General features: G+C 35.7%; 1 protein-coding gene across 1 annotated transcript; it reads right to left on the bottom strand.

The window, feature by feature from the left end:
* Positions 1-1,893: 1,893 nt before the first annotated feature.
* On the bottom strand, positions 1,894-7,434 carry LOC149845743 (gibberellin 2-beta-dioxygenase 2-like). Its single transcript, XM_089989239.1, has 3 exons — positions 7,067-7,434; positions 4,494-4,848; positions 1,894-2,308 (listed from the first exon to the last, which is right to left on the bottom strand). The coding sequence occupies exons 1-3, from the start codon at positions 7,432-7,434 to the stop codon at positions 2,066-2,068; spliced, it is 966 nt and encodes a 321-aa protein (XP_089845365.1). The 3' UTR covers positions 1,894-2,065.
* Between the last annotated feature and the right edge of the window lie 3,718 nt (positions 7,435-11,152).

Genomic DNA, 11,152 nt, shown 5'->3' with positions numbered 1-11,152 from the left:
CTTAGGACATCAATGCACACTTGCATTAAAAGTCATATAAGAAACATGCCCTAACTCGACCTTTCTCATGTATCTTACACACACAAGCAACACGCGTGCCATAAACAAGTTCGTGACTTGTATCAAAAGGTCAATTGTATGACCCTAAATATGTTCTTTCATTCACATGTAATAATTCATATGTAATGACATATGCAAACATTAACAATTTCTACATGTTTATATCTGTATGATTATGCACATGATAGTAGTAATTCTAAAAATCTAATGCATTGTTTCTCTTGTTCAATTAGAATCATCTGGTATAAAAGAGGGTATAGCTGCCCATAAACAAGCATACAAGTATTTATTATTTTATGTATTTTAGTTGCCCTCCTATGACTTAACTGAGTTTATCCTGAGTGATTCAACCCTGCAATACAGCGGTTGGGAGAATGAACCCGTGGTCTCAGTTTTTGGCATACGTCAAACCAATATCACCGGACTAAAATCGGGCATGCATCCCTAACTCTTGAGAGTTGTGGTACTACCACCTAAGACTCATTGGTAGACCTATCCTCTAACCTCCGTTGGATGGAGCCAAGAGGTGCCTTTACCTCTCAAAATTCGATGTATCCCACGAGGCTTCTACCTCACTTCCCTCTCTTGAAAAGACAAAGAGATTGGGATGGACCGAGCCATCTCATGGTGCCTCAAATAGACCTATAGTCCCAGAGTTATCTTTATTATTAAGTCATAGGTAACAATTCAGTGTCATAATCTCACAAGATAACCTCACATGCCCTCATTCATGATAATCAACATACTCACGTATGAATTGAATATAACATGCCCTCATGCATGATAATCCACATACTCTCATGTACATATGCTCATGTAACATGCTCTTATGCATGATAATCAACATACTCTCATGTATGAATAAAATATAATATGCCCTCATGCATGATAATCAATATACTCGCCTTAAGTCATGATCATTAGACACCCAAATATGGTCCTTCATACGAATACCCCCATGTTTGTATTGCGTACCTATCTTAATTGTATTTGATCATGACACTCATTTTACTTTATGATTTTAGGGCCAGTCTAAGAGGACCATTCAAACCCTCGAAGATATGCTTCGATCATGCACCTTAGATTGCTGAGGCATGAAGCTCACAAATCGTGGTATACCTTTCATCAAGGTAGTACTAAAATATTCAAAGACCTTCAACAATAATATTTATATAATGACACGAAGAAAGACATTATAGTTTATGTTTTGAAGCGTTTGACTTGTCAAGAAGTCAAGATCAAGCATCAGAGACCTGGTGGTCTATTGAAATTTTGTAGTGAAAATGAGAGAAAATCACCATAAATTTTATTATGGGACTACCCAAGACTCGTCATTAGCACAATGCCATCTAGGTGATCGTGGATAGATTGACCAAGTTAGTGCATTTCTTGCCTATTCGTGTGACTCATGTTACCGTTATAGGGTGGGTCGCCGCTAGTGGTGTTCTCAATTCAGGTGAGATTTGTCGCCGGTGTTGGGTCACACATTAATGATAACCTATAAATATTATCGTTATTACTCAACTAAGGTAAAAATTAGCGGCCATTATTTGTCGATGTTATAGACCTATAGCGGTGATAAATAGGCCAATAATTGATCCTCATCCTTATAGTGTTTGCCAAACACCATGGAACTTTCAATGCTGCACTACACTTCTCGGCATAGTTAATTGATAATAGGAGAGAGAGAGAGAGGATGTACAACAAACTTGAATATTGCATTGCAGTAGAATAGGAAGAGATCTTTGAGAGTTGCTTGCTTTATGTTTTTCCTTTTCTCCAATAAATTTGACAAATTTTGTTCAAGCACAATAATCAAATCACAATCTTACTGATCAATCAAAGGAGGAACATCCCTCAAAGCACCAAGCTCTTGAACTAAAAAAAGCAACCATATATAAAAAAACTCATCCCATTCTCCTGAGGTTTGCAGTTGTGGATCACCATACTGTTTCAAAATTTGCATGTTTAATGAAGTGCTGGCATTGAGCAGGGAACTTCAATTTCACTTACCAGTGCCATAGATGGCAAGGCGACTCCGACCTAACCTCAGAGAGTAGCAACTCTTTTTATATTCAGACCAAGTGAAAGGCCTATACTTGCAGGGGTTGGCTTGTGTCACTAGTTGCGGCAAAGGAAAGATCCATGAATGAAGAGTTGGAGCACCAAAATACACCATGGACATTCGTGACTTGGAGCTGGTGAGAACTCTGTGCCTCACGCTTTCAAACCTTCCATTTGTCAACACCTACATCACATATAAACTAAACTAAAAACCCAAGAAGGCAGCAAAGTTCATTCTAATCTAACACGACCAACTTTTTTTATGTGAGTGAGTGTTCATTTGGGGTAGTCAGCCCACTGAACGGATGCCATGAATCCCCAGCCACCATGAGTACATCCAATGATTGAGGCCGAACACTATATATATATAGATATAAGAACTGAACAAATTAGGCCCCATTTCTCGTCCTGCCCCGTTCTGCCCCATGCCCATTCTGCCCTATAGGTTTTAAGTGTTTTATGGTAGATCTGAACTGTTGGATGTGTTTAGCATGCTTGATTGAGTGGAAATCGACTCTTGGATCATGTTTTTTCAACAAAAAAATATATTTTTATGAGTCAGGAAAAGCTGGTACCTTTATAGCTATTGATTTTGGATCACCAAAAAACCTATAGACAAGTCAGATTCTGCCGATCCAAAAGCCTATTCCCACTAAACAAAACCTATAGATCACATCTGCGGTGTTAGAATGAGAAAAAAAACTTAAAACTATGATTTTTGAAGGGGCCTAATGAGACCTAAAAAAAAAAGAGGGCCTAAGGAACGTCACTCTCTCTCTTGAAGGTGAGTATAATTACACGACTAAATGGTCCATTCACCTATTCTCACTTTAATTTTTTTTTTATTTAGAGTTGTTTTTTTTAGCAAATCTGATTGTACAGATATTATCTTCATGGTTGAAAACCTATGAATACTCTTGAATGAAAATTTTCTTTTTTTAAGTAGAATTTTATACATATAAAATTTCAGAAACTTTAGAACCATTCATTTTTAGATCCTTGTACAATCCTACCTATACAAAAAAAGGCTTGACCCAAAAGTCTACTTAAAAGTTTTCAACCATGATTATCACATCCCTTTGGTCAGATTTGTTGAAAAACTTATCTAAGTATGATTTTTTGAAGGTGAGTACAAGTGAGCGGACCATTTAAAAACTTCTCTAAATCCGACTTCTGAAGGTGAGAACAAGTGACCCGACCATTTAAAAACTTCTCTAAATATGACTTTTGAAGGTGAGGACAAGTGAGAAGACCATTTAGAAGGAAGACCATCCACATTCTGGCATATAAGCTCGTGTTTGTATATGTGTATGCACGAGAGGGAGGGAATCAAATATCTTGTGCTCTTTTTTAATAACAAAATTAAATATCAAAAAATGACGGTACATGACAAAAATGGTGAGTTAACCTTGAAAATTTTGAAAATCTGTCTGATGTCCAAAATTGTAAGTTTTTGGTTGTAAAAAAGATCATTTTAACCTTCGCATAGTGAATTTGCTCTGTATACGTAAACTTTCTTCTTAAATATCCAAATATGCGAAATTACCTTTCTTATTTGTAAATTTACTCCCAAATAGATGAATTTTCTCACACATATTTACGAATGTCCTCTTGCCTGATCCCATATTTGTGAATGTTCTGACCTTCACACATTTGCGAATTCCCCTAGTGCAATTTTTAGTCAAAAGAGTTTGTTGAAAAAAAAAAAGTCACTTCAAAAGTGTGACGGGCCTTTACCACTTCAAAAGCACCGCTGTAGCCATTACAGCCACTTCAAAAGTACAATAGGTCTTTAGTGACACTTAAAAGTGCTAATAAAGCCTTTAGCGACACTTCAAAAGTGTATATTTGGGAGAAAATAGCAAAACACAGTACGCCATTCACATATTTAAAAAAGAAAGCTTCGTATTTGAGAGAAAATTAGCATATTCTTATATTTTGAGAGAAAATTGGCAAATATGAAAGAAAATTCTCATATTTGGATATTTGAGAGGAAAGTTCACAGATCTGGAGGTTAAAATCGTTCTTTTAACATCAGATATTTTGTGATTTTTGACGCCAAGCAGATTTAAAAAAAAACTGTGGTTTTTTTTTTTGAGAAACTAGACAATTTTGTGGGGTACCATAATTTTCCGATTAAATATCCTATGTATTTTTATGGCTGAATTTGTATGCCGCGCACGTGTGCGTGTATGTTACAAAGACACAGCAAAAAGGACACAGGATACGCCATTTTTGTGTATTTTTCCATAGTGGACACGACAGGAGGGTAATTTTTGTGTATTTTTTCATTAATATAGAAGTGGACACGATAGGAGGGTAAAGTTGGTGTCTGTGTGTGGGTAACGTAGACCAGAGTCCAAAATCACCTGGAGAGAATCGCCGACGAGGACGCAGAAGTTATTGGGGTCCGGTGAAACCGTCACCCAAACCCCATCCTTTAACCAAATCTGCAATCCTGATGCGTTGTTGGACGTCAAGAGCGTGAGAATCTGAGGGTCCGAGTGCTCCCCGAAACCAATCTTAAACAGTGGTGGCTGATTATCAGCAGCATCCTCATGACACGGTGGGTAATGGTTCAGCCTGAACATCGAATCATTCTCTTCCTCCCTCAGGAACCTGCTCAACGCGTTGCGCTCTTGGAGGCCAATCCCTTGAGCTAACAATTCCAATATCTCGCAAGCCAGATCCCCCAAACCTTCAATGTACTCATTCACCACGCTACTGCAAAAGCGAACAATGTTTCTATTCATATTTCATCAGTTGCCAGTTTAGTGACAAACTTTTAAAACGAAAAACTAACAGCTGCTAAATTTTCGTGAGAAACTTTGGAAAAATTTAAGGGGAAACCCTCCTCTTGCTAAAAACCCTTGACGTCCCTCCTTGCCCACCAGGAGGTACACTCAGCTTCGACCTTGCGGCAAGGGATGCCATCCATGAGTTTTGAACTTGTGACATCCTGTCAACTTGGGTCACAAGTTGCCTCTGCCGGGAGCCCTTGTGGGCTGAGAAACTGATTTTTCTTTTTTCATATTTCTTGTATTTTGTTGGCAAAATAAAAGAGAAAATTAAATTTAACATAAAAACATATACATGTATTAAAATCATCAGACAGAGCTGTCTGCAATTACCAATCATACTAGGATTTAGTTGTAGAATTTGAGAGTGAAATCCTATAAAATATCCGACCCGGCTGGTTGCATGTAAATCTCTTGGATTAGACAGCCCATTCAGATCCGGGTTCAGTAGAGTATGCCTCATCCAAGTCAAAGTCCAAATCAGCTTAACCAGCTCTCATTGCTATCCGACCCGAGCCCCAAATTCGTAACGAAGATTAGCTCTAGATTTTATCAACCCAAGACCTATTATATTTGTTAGAGGATTTTGCAGCAAAAAACAGCATATTTTATTATTTTTAGTGGGTCTTATTTTCCATTTTATATATTTCAATTATAGGAGTTTGGGATTTTCAGGAATTTTATAAAACTTTAAAGGGTTCTCGGTAATTTTGGTTTAATGAAGAATATTTTAAGATTTGCTGAATGGCAGCAAGTCAAAAGTGGTATTGACTGCAAATAATAATAATAATAAAAAAAAAAACGGTTCTGAAAGCAAGCTTGCTCAAACTCAAGATTGTGTTAAAAGTGAAAAAATTTCTACAGCCTCCCAGGGGCAGCGAGTCCGAGGAAAAGGAGCTGAACCCTTCATTTCAAGTTCGACTCCCACCGGGTGTACGGGTGCCTTTAACCTTAAAATATGATTGCACAAATATTTGTGCACTCAGCACCTGATCACCCTCCATCTCGGGGAGGACAGATCCTGTCAATTGTGGGGCCCAAGTCCTGATGGAGGGCAGTCAGGTGCTTAATGTTGGCGACTCCACCCTTAGTTTACCCTACCGAAAAAGAGAGGGGGTTCTAATTAAGTCACCTGGTTCTGGGTGAGAGTTCCCCATCATAAAAAAAAGGGTGAACAAGTTTATAGCTTGAGACCTAAAAAAGAATATATAGAAGGGAGATCCGGTGATCGGACCGAATACCTTGGAGGGTATTTGGTGCAGTCAATGGATGCCACACATCCACTCATTAGGGAGGAGCAGGGTAACATTACAATGCATCACATCCCACTCACTCAGCTGACCTTGCGAAGGTATTCAGCTGAATACTCGATCTGCTCTCCAAGAAATATTGGTCTCCATGAGAAAGCATCACTTTTATTTTTTTTTTTGGAAGATTATATGAGCTCCATCCATCATTTCCATTCAAACGGCAAGCTTGAGTCTAGCTAGCCACGCTTAAGTGAAGACAAGCCATTTTTTTTTTTTGGGTCACTCACTCACATTCATTAGCGTAAAGATCGCAAGCCCATCAGGGAGTACACTAAAACCACCATTGCAGCACAGGATGTATACTTGTGATCCAGTGATGCCCTAATGGGTTGGGCTGAACACTTTATAAGTGTGCGACCCGGAAAACAGAATCTGCTCAGCGTATACTTGTGGTTTCGAACCTGTGACAGCTTGGTGACAATCACACTAAAGAAAAAGAAAGCCTTGGTCATGCTATAGTGAAGCTTGAGCAGCCAACAACAGTTACAGGCGCGCAAATGACACCACAATGTTCCATTGCAAATTTAGAATATGGTAGGTCGTTCAAGGGGTGTTTCCAATAATAATTTACAAGAGTGAGGGGCCTTCGTAATTTTGATAAAATCGCGTCCTTATATTGTTGTCATACTTTTCACCAAAGATTACCAAAGGATAAAGAATTTCTCCATTTTTTGGAAAGAAACCAAAGGATAAAGATAAAACAACAATAAAATCCTTGTGCTGTGATTGGTGTTTAGTTTCCTACAACCCTTATGTTGGTAAAACTTTAAATACAAGGGGTGAACACGTAATTTTTCAAAACTGAAGAGCAGCGAACTCTGAGCAAAATTTTACCTGAATTGTGATGGGTCTCTCTTGCAAATCTCCCTTGATCTTTGAACAACAGATTGAGGATTTGTGTGGAGAAGGAGATATTCAACCTCTCCCAGGTCGCCGTTGGATCCGATCTTTCCGCAGCCATAGCCAAGAGGATCCGGTGGCCCTGCTCTCTGCTTCTCAGAAGATGGTAGCTCAAAGAAACTGAGCGCTTCTCTCTCCGTTCTCTTCATACTCTCCTTTGAGACACTATGGTTGATCACCTTGAAGAACCCAAATCTTTCACATGCTTTCACCATCAAATCTGCGGCAACATCCCTCTGAGCTGATAGATCAATCACAGGAATGCAGAGAGATCCATTATTGTCCTTGTTAATTGCAACCATGGCCACACACACAGAGAGAGAGAGAGAGAGATCAGAGAGAGTAAGAAATTGGGGGTACTGAAATATAAAGAGATCAGAAGGGTCGATGGTGCAGCTTGATAGCGATTTATATACATATTTTAGTAGTAAGGATATTCGTGTTATGGAGGACGACCATGGCCTCGTAACATCAATACTTAAATAATTTAGACTGAAGTGACAAGGTCTCTCTCTCTCTCTCTCTCTCTCTCTCTCTCTCTCTCTCTATATATATATATATATATATATATATATATATATATATATATATATATCATGCAAACTTACGTAAGAGTCGTGCCAGCAAGGAAGCCGTGCCTTCGATTGATAATTTCAAAAAGCAGGGCGCTTAGGTTTGTCCTTAAAAATGACCTCTTTTTCAAAGGAATTGTCCAGCAAACGAATTATTTCCTGTTTGACGTTGACAGAAATTATAGATTAAATGTTAAGAAAGTGAAGAAAAGGCGATCAGTGGAGTTCAACGAATGCCCACTTGACAGGTCTAAGGTTTCATTAGTTTTTGAGTGAGTGAATTCAAATTCTTTTCATTAGGACTGTTTTTGGAGGGGTTTTGAAGGTATAAAAGGAGAACTGGCTTATTTAAAACCCGGGGAGCTTTTGGAATAAACAAAAAAATAAGAAATTGATTGTAGGAAAGGAGTTAACAGTTTTACTTGCGAAATTATTCATGTAAGGTTGAAATGTGATGGATGTTGCATTCTGTCTGAAAATTGTAGGCATCGAATCCCACCAGGGGCTATCCCTCATCTAACCCATAGAAAAAGACCAGTAAAAGCAACACACACACGATCAAGTGTATCATCCAACGCCCTGGGCGTCGAACAAGGTCGGACGCGTGGCTCCACGCCGTGCATCCTAAAAAATTTCAAAAAGAACCACAGATGCTAAAGAGTAACAAAAAAAACAAACAAAAAGTATGCGCTGTTGATTGTGTGCAATGAACAGTGCATATAGTATTCGATTTGCTTTGGACGAGATGGGTGCTTGACGATATACCCATCTTTTATATATATATATATATATATATATATATATATATATATATATATATATATATATATATATATATATATATGGGTTAATCTAACATTAAAGTAGTTGTGCTTAACATTAGATGAATCAACTTTATTAAAATAACTAAAATACCTTTAAAAGCTTGATTACCTTTTTAAGGTTAAAAATATAACTTTGATATATTAATAAAGTTATTATTTTTGAAAAATGTGTTTGACTTTTCAATTCTTTTCAAGTTTCAAAAAACTATATGCCCAAAAAAATAACTATGCATTTTTCAAAAATACAAAAATTTAAAGGTATTTTAGTCATTTTAATAATATAGAATCTATATAATGTTAAACACAACTAATATATATATATATATATATATATATATATATATATATATATATATATATATATATATATATATATATATATATATATATATATATATATATATATATACCTTTCAATCAAAAGGTCTAAAATCTATAATCAACGATGATTGGATGACTCCCTTCCTCAAATGCTTGATACGTCTCATCATTCAAACCTCATATATTTGTTTTTTATAATTTATTTAGTAAAAATATATATTTTACACAGATTTTATAACATACAAAAATGTTTTTTGAAACATAAAAAATTGAGAGTTCATAATGCACCGTTGATTTTTAGTACTTTAAAAAACACATTTAAACATAAAAAATTCATACCAAAACATGTCAATCATTAAATGAATGATAAAAATTCAATATGTAAAGTCTGATTAATGGAAAAAAAACTTGATCGTTGGAGAAGGAATGTTGTTGATTATCATTGGTTGTAGATTTTTGACCTTCATTTGGTTGGGTGGTCCCTCTTTCCAATATATATATATATCCGATCGATAAAAAAAACTCGATTGATAGAGAAAGAATGCCTCGAATTATCATAAGTTGTAGATTTTGGACCTTTCTTTGGTTGGGCAATCTCTCTTCCATATATATATATATATATATATATATATATATAGAGAGAGAGAGAGAGAGAGAGAGAGAGAGTCCACTGTTAATGGACGCATGTTCGCTGTTGATCACACACATGATTAGTGGCATGCACCAATTTAAAAATAAAACGGCTTTTAGTGGCGGTTCTCGATAAAAGTGTTTTTTTTTTGCCCAGGTCTTTAACTGCGGTTTTAGACTGTTGCTAAAGGTCCAAATTACAAAAATAAAATTGAACGCATTGGGTGCATCTGAGGAATGACATCCATTGTTATGCCCTTCCACACACACACTATATGTATATATATATATAGGGTGCTCCCGGAGCACCCACTCCTTCATCTATACCTTTGGATTATTTTCAATCCAACAGTTTAGAAGAGGTTAGAATTTGCATCGCCTTCCAAAAAGTAAATGAAGAAAGGAGAGGTTGTGTTAATTTTGATGATTTTCAATTATTAGTAATATGTGAGAACTAAATGAGGGAGGCATGACTGGTGAAAAATTAGATGTAGCTTATTAATTTTCTCTGATAGTTATTATCATCGTCAATGTCCATTATTATATATATATATATATATATATATATATATATATATATATATATATATATATATATATATATATATATATAGAGAGAGAGAGAGAGAGAGAGAGAGAGCATGCATCCATTCCATGATCTATCCATGCATTCATGCCATGCATCCATCCATCGGTCCATATGCATTCATGCCCATGCATGTGTCCATTTATATATATAAAAGAAGGAAAGTGTATGCCTGCATGCATCCATGTCTATCATCCATGCATGTTATGCATTCATGCCATTCATACACATGTATGAAGTACGAATGAGAGATAGCAGCTAGTTGATTTCATCTTTGGAAACCACACTCATTTATTTATTTGAAAATCATTAATAATCGTAAGCTCTCATTTAAGTTCTATAATAATGGTAAAAGATTGAGATTTTGAAACTCCATCCAGATCGTTGGTTTTAAAATAATCTAATAGTTTAGATAAAAGAGAGTTGGAGCTCTTAGAGCACATTATCATTACTAATATATATAGGTTTAATCCGGTGGCGTGGCCAAGAATCTAAACTAGGGTGGGCACAAAATGCATAGTAAATTTTTTTAAAAATAAATACTAATAAATTATACTAACAATATGTTTTAAAAAAATAATTATTATAAAATAGTCATTAATATAATCATGCTTAATGCTAATTGAAAGAAAAATAGCACAAAAAACCTTAAAACCCTAATTAAATGATTATGAATTTTTGAAAAAAGTTCTAAATCAATACCCTCAATCATAAAAAAACAAATCATAGATCTATGCTAATTGAAAATTTTCTCACTTTGGTAGAAAATTTCAAAACTTTAAGAGGGGTGCTTAATGCTAATTCAAAAGAAAAATAACATAAAAAACCTTAATTAAATGTTCATGAAAACATAAAAAATCTAAATCAATACCCTCAATCATAAAAAAAATCATATATCTACGCTATATTGAAATTTTTTCCAATTCGATTGAAAATTTTCAAAACTTTAAGAGGGCTCGCACCCCTCCTCCCTTCCTGGATCTACCCATGGGTTAATCTAATATTAAACTAGTTGTATTTAATATTAGATATATTTAACCTTATTAAACTAACCAAAAATATCCTTAAAAATTTATATTTTTAAAAA

This window comes from Nuphar pumila, chromosome 2, assembly GCF_984573655.1.
Source record: "Nuphar pumila chromosome 2, dmNupPumi1.hap1.1, whole genome shotgun sequence".
In the NCBI taxonomy this organism is placed as follows: Eukaryota; Viridiplantae; Streptophyta; class Magnoliopsida; order Nymphaeales; family Nymphaeaceae; genus Nuphar; species Nuphar pumila.
The sequence above is the reverse complement of the archived record's forward strand: the minus strand, read 5'-3'. Positions and strand labels throughout refer to the sequence as shown.

What these genes read in the sequence shown, in the direction of transcription:
- LOC149845743 (XM_089989239.1), bottom strand. Translation starts at nt 7,434, where the DNA reads ATGGTTGCAATTAACAAGGACAATAATGGATCTCTCTGCATTCCTGTG. An exon ending in AGAGACCCATCACAATTCAG is followed by an intron (nt 4,849 to 7,066) that starts GTAAAATTTTGC and finishes TCGCTTTTGCAG; the next exon opens with TAGCGTGGTGAATGAGTACA. An exon ending in TCGTCGGCGATTCTCTCCAG is followed by an intron (nt 2,309 to 4,493) that starts GTGATTTTGGAC and finishes TATGTGATGTAG; the next exon opens with GTGTTGACAAATGGAAGGTT.